The sequence below is a fragment of the Halyomorpha halys genome, unplaced genomic scaffold (assembly GCF_000696795.3).
Source record: "Halyomorpha halys isolate HHAL.00 unplaced genomic scaffold, Hhal_1.1 Scaffold1449.1, whole genome shotgun sequence".
Taxonomy (NCBI): Eukaryota; Metazoa; Arthropoda; class Insecta; order Hemiptera; family Pentatomidae; genus Halyomorpha; species Halyomorpha halys.
This window is the reverse complement of record NW_027115160.1, coordinates 142,165-160,390: the sequence shown is the minus strand read 5'-3', so window position 1 is coordinate 160,390 and position 18,226 is coordinate 142,165. Positions and strand designations below refer to the sequence as shown.

The window sequence follows — 18,226 nt, the reverse complement described above, 5'->3', positions numbered from 1 at the left end:
TTGATATATATAATTTCTTCCTCCCTATTGTGTATATTATCATATATTTGTTACCTAATTTTAATATTATCTTTAATATTCTACACTGTTTACTTTAAAATTATGTTCAAATGTAACGTACTTAACCACCAATCCACACTCCTCGCAATATAAACGGTTCACTCTGACTATGATTTTTGTCAAAACAGATACTTTTTCTATCTCGTTCATTTTCTTCCTTTATTTTTGATTTTATTCTTATCCCCCTTTTTCCATCTCTAACTTAGTACTTTCTTTTAAATTTCTTCTTTTTATCTGCTATTATTTCCGTTTTCATTTATTGTTTATATATGTCCTTTTATTTTTCTTATTACTTTTTTACGTTTCATTGTATACCCTTTTAATTTTCCATTAAGTGTTTGAATCTTTTTTTAGCCCTGCAACGTGGGGCGAAACGTTGGCTCAATTAAAATAGTTATTACTACTTGAGTTTTATTTGACCGCACCCGGACCATATTCCATTTTTTATTTATTTACATTATTTTTGCAACCGATAACTCCGTGGAGCCGGTTGTGCGGAATTCTAACGAAGTTATCAATTACCGTTATTTAGTATGCAATATTTTCAATGATACATTCTTAATGATTCTGAATTTATGTTGTAGTTACATGAGAATTAGTTCTTATTGCACTGTAGATTGTATCCGTAATATCAACAACTGGCGTAATTGGGCCAAATTCTCGCGTATTTGAAAGTATACTCTTTCCCTCCGACTAATAACAAACGTCCTATTTTACGAATATAAAATTGCCTTTTATATCCTGAAAGTGCCTGTTTCTCTAAATTTATATCGGACAATTAAAAGATTAACGATCCCAATTCTTTTTATTACTCACATATTTATAGCTCCATTCCAAATGTTTTTTTATCTGTCTGAGGCATTTCTCTTATTTTAATGGATCACGGTCTCATTTTAATTACTTATATAACATTATTATTTAATAACATACTTGAGGTGAAGACAGAAGTAACAAATGTTTGATATATTTATCATATCGTCAATAATCTTATGATTTATTTATTTTTTTTTTTTGTCATTAGGCATTAAGATATCAAATATCAATCAATGGTTATTTTTCTTTAATTTTATTTTCAAATTTTCTTTCACGTTCGGTAAACTTTTTTATGAATAATTAAGCACCTGCATAATTAGAAAGCCGGTTTACAATAGCCTATTTTTTTTTTATATTTTTTTTTTATTATTTGTTCTTTGTTGTTACATTCACAAATATTTGATTTCACTGGCAATGAGGGAATGAGGTTTTAGAAGCAGGCCATGTCTGGTCATCATGAAGAAAATTCCTCAGAGACAACTTCTTTAGTCAGATACTTATTGTATAAGAATCTCGCTCGTTCAACTCCTTTTGGGCCAGAAACTTGTGTATATGTATGTTTGTTTGTGTATACACACATAATAATTTATGCACACTCATATTTGGTACCTTATCACGCCCTTGATGGTTGTTCTATAAATACCTTTAACTAGGTATCGGGTGTATAAACTTCCTGTCCAGTAATCACCTTCCTAAAAATGGTTGTGAAGGGCAAGAAAGGGTAAACAGCTGTCACATAAAAAAAAAGTTACATTTTGTTTTAAAAATAAATATAAATGCTTGGTACCTTTATTATTGTTTTAGCTTATGGTTATAGAATAGTTTGACTTTCAGAATAGTACATCAAAATTCATTAACATTGATGACGTTCTTCTAAAGTTCTGATGAACGCTTCTTCCTCATTAAGGATAGCTTAACACCAATAAAACGTTCTCATCAAGTCTGTAAGAGAAATGAATTATAACTATTTAATGACACACCACAGTTGCTGTTGGCTCTGATTTGATTTTTTTTTTTTTTAATAGATATAACGAAATAAAAATTATAATAAGTCCACCATTTTGTTTCAAGGCTACAAATAACGATTTCAAGCTGCTCATTGTTCATTTAATCTCCCTAAATAATAAAATTAAATCGTGTTGTTATATTTGAAGACATAAAAAAAATAAATAAATAAATAAAATGTTGGTTGTTTATTTGTTCCAAATGAGGGATCATTTATAAGATCGTAGGTATAATATCATAGCATAATTATTGTTTATCATATTAATATATCTTTGGTTATTGTTTTTAATAATAAGCAAATTGTAATGTAAGATAAATTTTAAAGAAAAAAAAACTTTAAAAAGCTAGAATGAATTGAAAATTTCATTGCGCGAAAAGTTTATAATTTATGATAAAGTGTGTAATTTATCTATTTGAAATGCAATAAAATTTCTTACAAATTATAACAAAAAAGCATCGAAATGAGATCGTTCTTAGCAAACGTACTGTACATTGGACATTGTTTTATATTACTTTTTTCAAAAATTTACCCTCACCAGGAAACCTGAGATTTTACGTTTCAAGATAAGTAGAATCCTAAGATCGAGTTCAGTTTTTAAACTGTACCTGCTATCTGAAAGCTAACTAAATTCGCTACAAATTAAAAATACTCATCGAAATCGGACCGTAATTAACAAAGATACTGTACATTAAACTTTTAAAAGTGTAACCTTTTTTGTTTGTTTTAAACCTATTTTCTATCCTAATCATAATCGATGGAATAATGTTATTAAATTTAATATTGCATGTTTTGATTTGTAATGCATATTTTTCAGTTTCTGCCTAAATTAGATATTTTCCAGTATAAAATAGAATGCGTGAACCAAATTTCCCATATTATTAATATTAAATGTGCATAAATACTATGGTGATAATAATTTATTTTATTTTCCCTCTTAATTAATTTATAGGTTAGAAAAAAGAAAAATATGAGACAAGGTAAAGCATTTTTTAACATGCGAAAAGTCGAATTTAATACAAGAAAAAAAATTAAAATAAAACACAAGTTATAAATATTCATGGTATAATAACAATCAGTAGCTTTGATAACAATAAAATAATTTCTCCAGAATAAGCTTTATTGCAATAAAATGCGTCCATTGTTATTTTTATGGTTTTTAACACGGATTTCCACTCCGCCTTCGGTCCTTCATTATTTCTTTTGACTTTGTAGTAGTTCTTATATCTGTTTTGGACTTATTTTTTAGTCAGAATAGTACAAGAGCTCAAGAGGAGAAAAAGTCAGTTATTCTACCTTAATTTTTTATTAATATAATGATAACTATGTATAATTACTAGTTTAAATTGTCGAGTCTGTCAAGTATAGTTTGGAGCAATAAAAAATAGTGCCTGTTTCGAAACATTAAAAAAATTATTTTTCATTCCGAGCTCCATATCGTTAAAACTACCTATAGTACTATAAATCATAATGGAACATCATTTAAAATACAATAAATTTAATAAAATATGTGCCATAACACATTTACGTTCAATAGGTCACGAGATACAGTTTTTAAAAGAATCATTTCATAAAAAATATACTAAAAATCTGTAGTTAGTGAATTTATTGTTGGAAATCGATATATCAGGAACCAGATACCTATTAGCACTTAAATTAAAACTAGTTTAATGTGATGTAAAGTAGTTTACGACGTTTATCCTCGTAAATGTAGTAGTTTTCATGATATTTGTTAAAATAAATTGATTTGTAGTTGTTCGGACAAACTTTCATACGTGAAATTTATACTCAAATAAAAATATCATAAAAAAAAATTACTATCCCTACGAAGATAAATGTTATTAACTACTTTATAGAACATTAAACTAGCGTCAATTTGAGTGCTAATAAACATCTCTACGTCTCATAGTTCCTGAAATAATGATTTCCCAAAATAAATTCACCAACTACAGATTTTTCAGTATGTATTTCATGAAATATTGCTTTTTAAAAAAGCTGTATCTCGGAAATCATTGAACTTAAACAACTCTATTATTTTATTCCTCCTAACTATACTTGGCAGAATCATCAATTTTGACTAGTGACTGTACACAGTATTCATTAGATTATTCAAAGACTTTTTTTCCACGTGGCTCTTGTACTATAAGCATTTAGCGATTTTCCTTTGTTTCAAATCGGATTAGACAAACTTTCCATGTATTAATACTATAAGAGAGACAAATGTTTTATTTATATACTAAATACATTGGGTTGCTACAATACACAACATACCAATTAATCCATGATTGGACATATATACAATACATATATTTAAATGGTATAACAAAAAACAATTTTTTTTCCTACCTTTCCCTTGTACAATCAACACTCGTCTAAATACTAAATGAAAATATATATGTTTTTCTATTTAAGAATTTTATATCATTTAATTGACAAACTCATTCTCTAAAACTCTCTGCTGTGATCCGCTACGCACAATTGATCGGTTAAACAAATTAGACGAATTTATCATTAGATAGCAATGTAAAATCGAACCAAAGATATAATAGTCACAGCAGCAGATCAGTGTACAGAAAAACAAACAAATAAAAAAAATAATATATAAATATACAAAACGTCTGTTAAAAAAAATACTTAAATGAATAAATAAGTTAAAAGAAATAATTTAATATGAAGAAGGTGGTCAACTATTTATTTATATATGACATAATTTAATGAATAAATAAGTTTAAAAAACAAATCTACAGGTCCAAAAACTAAAGTTTTGAATTTTTATTGCACGCATTTACTCATTTTGAAGCTTTACTCCACGAAAATCTGGCCTCGAATTATTACAAATAAATATTTTAAAAAATAATAACTCATTTATGCTATCCCATTGCGTATTTTATGGCGTAAATAAAGTAGCTGCTTTTTTTTTTTACCATACATTGGAAAGGTTTTCAACAAAGGAATGGTAGTTTCAGCACTCAAGTCCACCGTGACCTGGCGATGTGCCATTTCAGCTGATACAGCCTCGCTATTGTAGGATATAATTGAGTTGAAGCTAGTACTCAGGTCGACGCCTGTGTCCTATCACGCCCGGAGGTGAGCAGCTCTTCAGAGTGTCCTCGTTAATGCTAAGGTAGCTTCATTAAAATTCACGAAAACACATTAGCTACCGGATTGATTTCCAAAGAGGTCTTAGAGCCGAAGATAACAAATGGTTTAGCGAAGACAATGACACCTGTCGCAACTGCATTAATCCAGTCTAGCTTACTTGTTGGAAAGTTAGTGCTAGCCCTGTCTTCGGGGCCATTTGAATGTAGCTGTGTCAGGGAACAGCTGGTGGGCTTTGAACCCTACGATTGCCCTAGATCTCTCTAATATCCGTATCGGGTTTCATACAAACTGTCTCGAATATGTAAATAGGCTATGTTAAAGATGGCGTTACGCTATGCGTTATTTTTTTAACAAATCGCCAATCATAGCTCTAAGGTGTAATTACTCCGATATATTATATTAGAAATGTCGCGAGACCTGTATTTTTGCTCTGCTGATAAATGCCTTAGAGTGTTTTAGTTAAAATAGCGAGGTCGTCGATGCCTAAAAGCGTCGATAAGTGAGTTATTATGAGCCGGATGGCCTGATTGGACGGCAACAACACGATGACTGATTTCGGCTAATGGTCGGGTATCAATCCTGTGCGTGGCCTGTGCCCGGGGCGGTTGTCCTAGGGTCCACGACCAACTTTGTTTCTAGGACATTAAGCTCTAAGTGAATTGCTTTCGGGTGCGGAGTTTCCAAGTCAAGGGGAAGTAGAAGCTATAGCTGTACACCACAGTACTTTATCTAACAGTTTCTTTCCCTTATATATTTGGATGATAAGGTGAAGATACTTCTTATAGAGGTTTTTTTTAATAAAAAAACACTTTTATTTCTTAAAGCGACGTTTCGGGATATTCTCCTCCTTTTTCAGGAAATTTAATTCCTGTAATTATATCATTCTATTTTATCAACTTTTAGATGCAACTAAAATATTCAGACACGGTTACACTTTATTTTTTTTAACTCTATCTAATATTTTTATTTTTTTTAGCTCTATCCATTTCTTAATCATAATTATCTCATAATGATAAAATTGTTTGCACTTATAAATAGTAAAAATTTTAAATATTTTTATTCATTAATACATGCTACCTTTTCCTCTCGTCTGAGCACAATCTAAAGTTCTATTACCTCCTTGGATCTGTTATGAAACATAGGTGCTGATAATGAACCTTATCAATCACCAAAGAGGTAACATTGTGCGTGGTTACCTGCTGTTGATATGTGTACATTTTATTTGAATTGATCTTTTTATATTTTTAGTTATTTAAAGTGAATATCATTTTATTTCTTTAGAGAGAAGGTATTTATACATTATTGTAATCAATTAATCTGCGTATAACTATAAATTTACTTTTAGAAGATGGTCGGGGTACGGTCAGCAAAAATTTACAAATAAACGAAACTTTTTTATTTGTGCCCACGTTTAGACCTGCATTTCAGGTCTTCATCAGGGGTCTCAAACGAAAATTTCGATAAAGGTGCACTTTTAACGGAATCTTCGTTTGAATCCCCTGATTCCTCCCTCGGCTTGGCCTTGTTCGTCCTTCTGTCGCCGGAGCATCTTTCCCGGCCGACATCTCTCTGGTCCCTTCTCAAGGCGCTGGATTGTTTCTCTGGCGGGTATATGTTATTTTATTCCACCTCCTTCTTCTACTTTTATCCTGGTGTCGTCTTCTCGGGCGCTTGCGTCCATCATATGCTGGGCAAACTCTATGAATGTGCGTTCACGTGGTAATCCTTCTCTTATGTTAGTTACTTTTACCAGCTGCATCTTGAGTATAGAGTCCAGGAAGTTCGTTTTCCAATGCACCACCTCTGTGTTCTGTTTCTCTCTCATTTTCTTCTGTAACTAAATTAAAGTAGGCAAGTAATGCTGCAGCATACTGCCTATTCGACTGACCTTGTTTCCTCCTTTCACGATACCTGTAAAAGATGTCCCCCTCCGGAGTCCATCTTTCACCTCATATCTTTCCTTGACCACTGGCCAGGGTGTCTCCAATCAGCCTGAATTTGATTTAGAATTCACCTCTTTATTCGGCAAATTAGGGCCGCTTTCAAAGAAACGATATCGTTCCGGTCTAACAAGTCCTCCGATACTTAGGCCACCATTCTCCCCACGATGCGGTCGCCGCCTTACAGGAAGTGATTTAGCTCGCCAATCTCACCTGAGAATCGTTCTAAGTCCGAGATGGCCTTCCTAAGATAATCCTTGGGTTAATAGCTGATACTATGCCTGGAAATGTTCTAATAGCATTTAAAAATAATTTCTACAAATTAAGTAACGATATTATTATCTATTAATTATTATTATTATTATTTATTATATTATCCATCTAATTAACTTCAATGGAATGTTCTGCTAATCAGATGGGCACTTTTAACTATACAAACTGGAAAATGAATGAATTGGGCTAGGAGTGTTAAGGAAAGGATGTGTAAATAATTCTAGAAAAACTGACCCTTTGTTCAAACTTCCTTTCATAGCTTTTAAAACATACACACACATATATATACACACAATACTAGTGAATTGTGTTTTAACTTACCGTCTTTTTGTTACAGGTGCTAACGCTACACTTCGGGACCACAGCCGAGGCCTCCGTGCCGAAGAGTGGGCCAGGTACTGCGGTCGCCATGTAACAGCGGACCTGATCGCAAAGCAGGCCCGAGGGGCCCTCCTGTCGCGGGAAAGCGGGGGCGGGCGTTGGGGCTCAGACCCCGAGCTGTGCCCACACATGGTGGGAGGTGTTCTCCTGCCCCCCAGGACACCCGCCCCTAGGCCCAGCCTCGGCGCCCGCCTTAAGAAGGTCCTCCGCCCCAACAAGCCCACCTCCTACAACCTCGTGACCCAACTCTCCACCGCTGCCTTCTGTGCCTCCAGCCCCGTCCTGCCTGGGCCATCTGCTGTACCGCCGGTCGTTAAGTCCCTCATCAGGCCGCTCACCGTACCCAAGCTTCAGGTTACCAGCGCAGAGCCGCTTCTGGAAACCATCAAAAATAAGAAGAAATAATTAATCGTTGGAGGACCACAGCATTCCTGCTCCGCGAGTTCAATTTCTCCTTACATGTCTGTGGTACAATAATGTTGGAATCAAATTTCACTAGTAAACAGGGAGCAATTTTGGTGTTATTGGGCAGAGAAGCTGTTTCCATTCCTTCATTATTCTGAATCGTCTATACTTATTCTTGTTTATGAAGTAATATAATTTTACATTACACATATACTTGTTCCAGTTTTTACATTTCAAGTTTGTATGCACTCTTTCTAAAATCAATTACCAATAACAATGTATCCTAAATCTCCTTTCTCTGAACTTACCTATAAAATTCAGACTGAATGAGGTACTTGAATATTCATCTATGATTCACTTCTTTTGGAATTGGCTGTTATTTAAAAACCATTGGTTTGTTTTTTTTCCTTTGAGGAGATATTAATTAAATATGAGATATGACCTGCTTTAGTTCTTCTTAGTAATTTTACAGTATTTTCATGAACATTATGATCCACCTCTTTTTTAAGTGCTAATTAGGTTTCATTTAATTAATTAATTCATTTAATTTCCTTCCTTGTGGTTCATAAGTTCTTTGATTTCCTCTTGTCTTTTAGGAATCTACTTAAAAGATGTAATACAAAATAACGTTTTCAATTTCAATATGAAACAATGCTCTTGCAACAACAATGCTGCGTGTTGGTCTAAAGTTTATCTTAATTAAACACACATATCCAATAAGGAACCAACCAATATATCTTTGTTTAGTTTTTTTTGTTTTGATATATTTTATAAACAATATAAATAGTTTTTCATTTCATAACTAGAACCCAAGGCTCTTATCTGTATCTGATGGTAACATAGAGAATAGTGTCTATGATTCAAAAAATAATCAATACAGTTTTTAAAACACAATTTAACAAAAATTTTGGTTGGTTTCTTAATGGATGTATTCCATATTCATTGGACATAGATGGTTTAAATAAAGTTTTACTGTCTTTATCTCAGAGGTTAAATCAGTTAAACAGATTTTAATTATTAACTGAGTCAAATTTGATTATTCCATCCATTGTATAAAAATTAAGAATGTTTTATCCATTCCCATGAATAATAAACCTAATTTTTAATATTTATTTCTGTCACATCAATATTCTCTGCTGCCATAAAATAATTCTTTCTAATGATTTTTTTTTTTTTATTAGGAAAAGTCATTCTAGTTGGTTGATACTTTGTTTTTTAATTGACATTCTCCCGCTTCTTGGTTTAATAATCTCACACTTCTGTTTTCATATCTCTCCAAAAAGTTAAGTTTTTATGTGTATTCTGCTGAAATACATTGGTATGAATTCTACTAGGATGATTACTAATAATAACCAGCAATTCCATTATTATTTTTATGTTAACCCTTTCTTCTTAGAAAATTGTGGTGATTTACATTTACTTTGCTATTCTATACTTTCCTTGTTTAAAACAACGTTTCCAAAAGTTGAGAACATTGACAATTGCTAAGCTTTTTTTAGCAATATTATAATTTTTATTAAAATACTCTTTTCAATCATTTTTTTTTTTCCGAGTCTAATCAGTTTGTTTTTTGTGAGCAACCTAATCTGTTATGGGATGAATTATATTTTGATACAAATTGCCTCTATGTATCTAGCTTAGTGGTTCCCTAACTTTTTTTTCCATGGCACCTTTCTTAGAATATATAAATTTTTGGCACCTTTATCCAGCTAAAAAAACTAAAAATACCGGCACAATTATCCTTAGAACAGTTGGAAATTGGAAAAGAGGAAAAAGTGGTTTAAAGTAAGTGTTAATATGCACAGTATATTTGCTGTTTTATTTTTTTTGTACTAGTCTTTTCTGTAAAATTTGGAGAAAGTGCAAAAGAATCAGTTTTTAAAAAAGGGAACAGTCTGGTTTAAGATATTTAGTTTACTATCAATCCTGAAGGTAGCAGCACATGCCTAGATTGTATTTGTGACTGGTGATTTGTGAAACTTCAGAAAAAGGATATCTTATTTTTTATTATCAAAAATATATAAATAAATGGTGTAATTTTTATTTTGTTATCCTCATCAGTACTGTTTTTCTTATGTTTTTTTTTTAACCATGCATTTTTATTGTTTGTTTTTTTCTTGAAACTTGTTTAAAAATATTTTCAACATGTAAATATAACATGCATCAAATCTGTTTTAAAATTTTGCAGATAAAATAATCTAATGTTTGTTTAAAAAATAAATGTTTCACTGGTTTGCTTTAATGGTGGCACGTCTGACAAAAAAAAAATTATTAATTTGTGTTTGATATATTCCATACATTGTACCATAGATTGGATTCACTTTTTAACAACCCTAATAGCTTTGGTACAATTTGTGGGATTGTTTTTTTAAATTTTCTATACTTATTGCTTTAAGAGATTATTTTTGGGTATTAAAGAATGTATCATTTCATAAACGCCTAATAATTAATTCTTGATCTAATGTTTGTTTAAAAAATAAATATTTCACTGGCTCGCTTTAATGGTGGCACATCTGAAGAAAAAAAAATTTACTAATTTGTGTTTGAAATATTCCATACATTTCACCATAGACTGAATTCACTTTATAACAATCCTAATAGCTTTGGTACAGTTTGCGGGATTCTTTTTTTTTTAATTTTCTATACTTGTTGCTTTAAGAGATTATTTTTGGGTATTAAAGAATGTATCATTTCATAAACACCTAATAATTAGCTTAATTAAAATTCAAATGGTTATGTTAACAAACATGGTGCCTACAAACTTTTGTTGATTGCAAACTTGGCTTTGTTTGCCCATTAGTTCAACTGTAGTTTTCATATTATAGTTAGCATGTTTTTGGAAATAAAACGTATATATTTTTTTAATTATTATTAATGCCATTTTCTTATAAAATTATTTAATATTTAATTGATAATTCATTCAATAAATCATTCAAGGGACAAAGTCAGTGTATTAAACTCAATTGCTAAATGATACAGAACTAAGAACCTTTTTTATTTAACCTTCGTAATACCACGGCCTGAATTAAACACATATTACCGCAGAGGTCCTTTTAGGATCCCATTAGAATTATTGGATTTCTTACATCTTTTATTATTCCTAGTATTCCATCTTGTTATTGATATAAGGAGTGGATTTTAAAAATATTTAGAAAGAAAAAAAACCTAATTTACTATTCCATTCTTGTTATATGGCCACATCTTGTTCTGAGTTTTCTGCTTCTTCCATGTCAATCTTCTCGTCAGCACAATTCTTTTCCTCAATGGTTTCCAAGACACTCTTCATCATTTCTGGACTCTTTTAAGACTGAGTGTTTAGAAATAAGATTGATGGGTCATTCAACCTTCTTGTTATGGCTGGTTCAACTTATATTTTACTTAGAGACAGCAGAAACAAACAGCATTTTTTAAAGTATGCTCGATTTTACTCGGGATGAATATTTTCCCACAGAATAAATGCATTTACTGCAGCTATATCAATCCAGTTCATTAAAAAAACCATAAGGCATCTGCTGTTTTGCCTCTTGCAGGAATATTTGCTTACCATTTTGTCAAGTGTGTCTACTGCTCCTTTTGTTGTGCACTTGTAAATTTTTATAGTATGCTGTATAACTGTCACACATCAACCAAACTTTTATCTTATAATTTTCCGGTTTTAATTTCATATAATCAAGCCCTATGTAGGGATACATTTCAGTTTCAGTATTAGAATCCATTCTGTTTTTTCCTCTCTCTCAAATTGTATTTTTTCATTTCTACTCATGCCCTCTGGTAATTATGATTTACATAATAGGTAGGTACTTCTAGGAAATTGTTACCTCAACGTTAATTGTAATGATAAATTTAAATAATTCCATGTTAACCCATATATGGTGAATGCCATGGAGATCCCAGAGAGACCCCAACTATGTTTTTATTTGAAAAAAAGAATTGCAATATTAAGTCCTTGTCAATTTATTTGAACTCATGTAGTTCAAGATAGTTTTGTGAAAAAAGTTGTTAAACAACTAAAAAATTGGGGAATTATTTTCATACATTTTCACAAAAAAAAGAGCTTGTGGTTTCATTAGGAGCCCCCATGGTATTAGGAAGATTAATGAATATAAGGATTTCGAGGAATAGTCATCAATATACGCACTTATATTCTATTCGTGTAAAGCTTTTATATTTCGTAAAATAACACATTTGAAAGTTTGAAAATGGTTAATTTTTTTTTGGCAAACATATCTATTCTAAGAGTTTTTTTTTTTAAATGCTGTCAGATGAACATAAAATAGCAACAAATCAAAATTTCTGTTATTAAAAATGTTATATATAAGCACAGAGGTGGTGATTTGTATCAACAGACTATGATCAATTGCTCAAGTATTTTAATATTAGTGAAGAATCACAAAATTAGAATTCCTAATTTTATATATCAGTTTTTAATCTTGGAAAGTTATTTCAGGATAGTAAATTTTTAAAGCCAGTATTATCTATTTTATGGTTATTTTATTCATTTTTGTCCTTAAAAATCTCTTACCTGTTTCATGAAAGAGTATATATTTAAAATACAGCTGTGAGAAATTAAGCACAACAACATACCTAACTTTATTCACTAGTTTCCGATTCTACTCCATCCTTCATGTGGATGGAGTTTGTTCCTTCTAAAATAAGTTGAGTTATGACTTTTCTTTTTGTCTTTGGCATTATATTTTAATATTTTATTCTAAATTATTTTATTGTTGTATATTACTTTAAAAAGGGTGCCCTGATATGTTTGTCAATTGTATTTATACATAATAATATTCTCACTGCTGCTATTCATCTTTGTTAAAGTGTCAAAATTAATGAATGGAATGAAATTTATTTTGCATTAGTTAAAGATTTGATAAAAAAAAAATCAGAATTTGGTTTAAAATAAGCTGATGTTTAATTGTTTCTAAAAAAATTATGATTAATTCAATTAAACCTAATTTTAAAGTGTGTCAATAATGACAGAATAATTTTGCATGTAACCTGGAGACTGAAAGGCAGTATTCTTTTAAATTAACCATTTTAACCATAAAATTCTGTTACTCCCATCTAATCCTAACTCTAACAGATACAATTCAAAACTATTGCCAGTTAAGAACTATTTGTTTATTCTTTCAGAATATGTTCATGAATGAAAAAATATTTCTAAAGCAAGCTCCTTTCCACCTTCACAATAAATGCTTAGTTCAAGTGTTTACTGCAATGTATCGCTGCTCTTCACATTTCGCTTGATTTAAGAGCTCTCATGAGAATATATTCAACTCTAAAATAGTAATTTTATAGAAAAACAAAAGAGTGTTTTAAAGTAATTTTTTTTACCAATTATTTGTTGTGTTGAACTATGTAAATTTTCAAAAACTAATCAAAATAAAGTCATGGTAAAATAAATTAATACTTCCCAATGAGTTAGTGTTATGTTTTAGTTCCAGGCTCGTGGAAATATTAATAAAGACTGATTGTCAAACTTAAGTCCTTTTTCATTGGAGCTCTTAAACAAAAAGTGTGGCATAGTATTTTAAAGTTAAAAAAAAATTATATAAACAACCTCCACTAAGTGGAATCATCTTGAAACAATATATAAAAAGTTATATTATTTAACTATACTTATTGATTATGATTATATTATCTAATTATAGATATATCCTGTTAAAATTATAAGTGTAAGCTGTTAAATAATGGCCAGTAATATTCTGAAAAAAATTAAATAATCAACCTCTACAAAGTGGGATGATCATTATTTATTTTATCAAACAAATTTCCAATGTTAAAAATCTATCATTTAAAATTCAGTTGCCTATTTTCGTTTTAAATAAGGCAATTATTAAGTGAATTATTACTACCCAGTCGTATGTAAGTCCAAAAATATACATAAGACATAAAAAATAAATATGTCTTTAATACTTTAAATATAATATGTGCATCAAAATTTGGTGTAAGGGTATGGTATTAAGTGTTGACTTTTCTTCAGAAATAATTATTTATTTTAATATTTAAAATGATTATTTATGTCTTTTTACAATATTATTTATGTTAACATAGGTTACATATTTAGTACATATAAAATATAAATTAGTTTGAACCAAACTACTTGTTCATTTTTATTATTTAATTTTAGGAGAGTATTTATTTATTTTTATTATATATACTACATATTAATAAATTATATGGTGTATTAAATATTTATAATTTTATGATAAAATAAGCACAACCCTGTTCTCCAAAGGAAAAACATTGTATCTGTAAATTTTTGGAATTTTTATTATAAATAACTGTGAAAATTAACATTTTATATAGTAAACTGTTGTAGTGTGTTTTCAATAATATTGTTCCAACCAAAATAATTTTGAAGTATATTATTGATTACAAAAAAAAAAAAAAAAAAAAAAGGCCTTTTGTATGTATTTGTTTTAATACAAATTTATGCTGTTTACCTTTGCAGAATTTAATTTAGATTTTATAACATTTTGGGGTGATAACTGATCTATACAGTATTCAAAGCAAATTATTTCAATTTTTTTTAAGTTACAATAGCTTTCAATTATTGTTATTCATGTTTGTTTTTTTTTCAAAATATTTCCTCCTTAAATCACACCTCCTTGGACAGTTTTACTATTTCGTAAATTAGAGTTTTGTATATCTGTGATTTCAAAGCTTGTCAAATTTATATTACATATTCATTAACCAACCTTTGTTACAATAAATGTCTTCCAAAAAAAAATTATTATATTTGTTTTGTTTTATAATTTTAGATTTATTTGAAAACATTGCAGGAATATTTATTACTTGTACAATATAATATTAAATCTTAATTGTCTTGCTAAGACTATAAGATTAATATTTAGTTATAAATAAATCTTATAATTGGTTATGTATAACAATATATTTGTATTAATTTAATATAGTATTTAATTCATCATTTTGTAAAGGATACTGTTTAATCAATAAACAATGACTTATATATTATTTATGGTTTTACATTTCATCCATGCCATAACAGATTAAGTGTTTATTATCCCCATTTTTTAGTAAAATAATTAATTCAGTCACCTAATCAAACTATGAGATTACAAAATGAAGAAATCTTAGTAGTATAGAAGATGTCGCTTATTTAAGAATTTATAAACAAGCTTTACCTTACCTGTTCGCTTCACTCATTTTAATTTTGTTTAGTCTTGTTCCTTTTTCAAACAATGTATTTCAATTTTTAGAAATACCAATGGAAATTGTTAAAAAAATTTAATAAAATTGTTATCACTCCGAAGATTTTAATTTAAAAAACAAATATTTGTATCTATAAACACTTAATGAATTTGTTACTTCTAGTTTTTCTTCCCACTACAACATTAGGAAATTATTGTAATCCTGCAACATTATTTAAATGCATTTTTCAATTTCAGAGCAGAAATACATTTTTATTTATTAATCTGTACCATTATTGTCTTTTGAACACTGGCTATGATTTTATTGATTTTTTTTTTATCTTGTAGAGTGTCAACCTCAGATACCTTGAAGAAAATAGTCACTTTTGCTAACTTGTTTTTATACAGACTGTAGCACCAAAACAGCTTTAATTATTTAGATAAAACCTGATGAAAATATTCTACTTAAAACCCTTTAACATAACATGTCATATATGTAGAATTCATATCCAAGAAAAAGTAGGTAAAAAAGTTACATTGAAAAGTAAAATTTTTTTAAAATTTATTTATTTATTTAATGTAATTTACAACTGTGCAAAATAATACAATAAGTAAATATGTTGTATGTTTCATATACACTTGAAAACCTTGGGAAGGAACCACCCATTGGTGGTACTTCAAACATTAATTTAAATTAGAAGGTTCCATGGCCACCTCCTTTTCAGATGCCTCGGAGGATTATCAGGGATTGTTAAGGATGAAAGATTAAGAATTAATGGGTTAGAATGGTTAAGGAGTTTGGAATGAAAATACGCATATCTGTTTTGGGCCAAATCTGGAACGAATGGGATGTTAAGGTGAAAAGTAAATTTAATTTTCAAATAACTATCACTTTAAGGTAAATTATACAATAGAATAATTTGGAAGGCCATTGCTTTGTGCCAGTATTACCAAAAATACCATTTTACTATTAACCTAGGTTTTTAAAAAATAAAACTCTACATAATACCTTAAATGGTTCCTATGGGAACCCATTTACTTTTAATTAGTTTTCAAATAATCCAAAAACATGTAGGTGGATACACATTTTATATATCTTATTTAGAAGGTATTTTGTGAACTAAAAAATATGTGAGTAGGGGATTCAATCCTACGTCACACCCTTCAGCAAGCCTGGGGGGCCGTTCTCATTATTGGACAGCAAGTCCATAGGACTTAGCCGAGAGGATCTTCCGAGGAATTTTTGCTGACCTCTGATACCCATGGGACGCTCCCCTACGCGGTAATGAGCCCAGGCAAGGATTAAAAAGGATAGGTTTAAGTATTTAGGTTCTATGGTAACCAGAAAAAACAAAATTGATGAGGAAATAAAAGCTAGATTGAAGGCGGGAAATGCTTGTCATTTTTCAATTTCGAAACTGCTTACCTACATATTTTGATAAATTAATGGGATAATTTAGAAGACTACACAATATTGAATTAAGGGACCTACACCTGGTAAATATAATTCAAGTTATAGCATTGTGGTGTTAAGATGGACGTGTAAGGTTGCAGAGCTGAGTAACGAGCGGATCCCTAAAATGTTAATAAACACTGAACTGATGGGTAAATGTCTAAAGGGCCGAAACATAGATGAGAGGATTGTGTTAAAACTGATTTAGTAGAATTGGGTTTGGAGTGGCATCACTGGAAGGATGTATGTTGAGAGGGTTTAGTGGTATCGGCATCAAACCTTCGAGTTCATTAGGCCTTCATTATTATTATTATTATCTTATTTAGAAGTCAAGGAAAGCCATTATAAATTATGTAATTAATCTGCTTACCTATACCGAAGTTTAGTTGCATAAATCATTAAATTGGTTTTAATTGGTCGTTAAGTAATAGATTGTACTTGGACTACTGATACTAAATAAGAATATTTTTCTTCTAAAATTTTGTATTCTTGAAGACTGAACTAACAATCATTATTGATAGAATAATTCCTGTTGCTCTATCGATAACTGTTTAAAATTTTAGAAGACAAAGGGTGATTAGAAACATGATACAGTGACAACAGCAATTTTCTTTTTTCTCTTTAGTAACACTATATTATCAAACACATTCATAGCTATGAGAGTGAAACATTTACTTGAAGTCAATCTGGCTGTGAATATCTTATTTTGGTTAACATAAAAATATCAGATTCATTTTAAATTTATTTCATGAGAAACCATCGCAATAAATCCCACTCACTCTGACTATACAGAATAACCATAAAAAGGAAGCATAAAGTAGCTACAAAGATAACCATCCATAGATTATCCCTACTAAAAAACTCTGACTGAAATTAGGGTTTATAAATGCCTATACTCATAAAACCTAACCTGTCATAAACATCACTTTTAATAAACAAGAGTAGTTTTCAATGATAGTTTTTATTTTTTAGATTAGTGTTTTCTATGATTCGATCTGTGTAATTAAAAATTTTTTTCTTAGTATCAGCAAAATCTAAAAAATATACTTACTATAAACGTGTATATTTACAAACTAATTTATTGTTTTAACCCACTAAAACCAAAGATTCCTTCTGATTTCTTGTATTACTCTGTACCTGCTATTAAACAATCAGCATTCAAAATATTTAAGCTTGTTTAATATTTTGAAATTCGAATGTTAAGTAATTAAATTATTTTTTTCAATAGTAATTCTCTTGATTTTTCTCTTTTAGGTGCCAAAGCCAACTTCATGATAAATATAAAAATAAGAATAAATACTGAAATTATATTTCAAGTCATCATATTTTGTTGTATATATCATGTTCCGAAAATTCAGTGTTGAATTCATTTTTTCAATGTATGTTATTAAAATGTATTACGAGTTAAATATTTTCTCTTTTTTATATTGTCTCATATCTGTTCTTAACTTCTAAAATTATGAAGAAATATAACGTGCTGCATATGACAAAAGCCATTTTATATCAGTATTTTTTTTATAAACTGCTTGGATGAAACTAAAAGAATTGTACTGATTTTGAGAAAAACAAAAACACTTTAATTATATTTTTTCCTTAGCAGGAAGTTTAATTAATCCCTTAATATGTTCAGTATGGAAGGATC

General features: G+C 29.7%; 1 protein-coding gene across 2 annotated transcripts in view; it reads left to right on the top strand.

Annotated features, from left to right (window-relative positions):
* LOC106689750 (uncharacterized) overlaps positions 1–11,358 on the top strand; it is a 74,291-nt gene extending 62,933 nt beyond the window's left edge. For both annotated transcript variants that reach the window (XM_067052250.1, XM_067052249.1), the window contains exon 4: positions 7,529–11,358. In XM_067052250.1, coding sequence (XP_066908351.1) covers positions 7,529–7,977 — 449 coding nt within the window. In that variant the 3' untranslated portion in view covers positions 7,978–11,358. The remainder of the gene's footprint in view (positions 1–7,528) is intronic.
* The last annotated feature ends 6,868 nt before the right edge of the window (positions 11,359–18,226 follow it).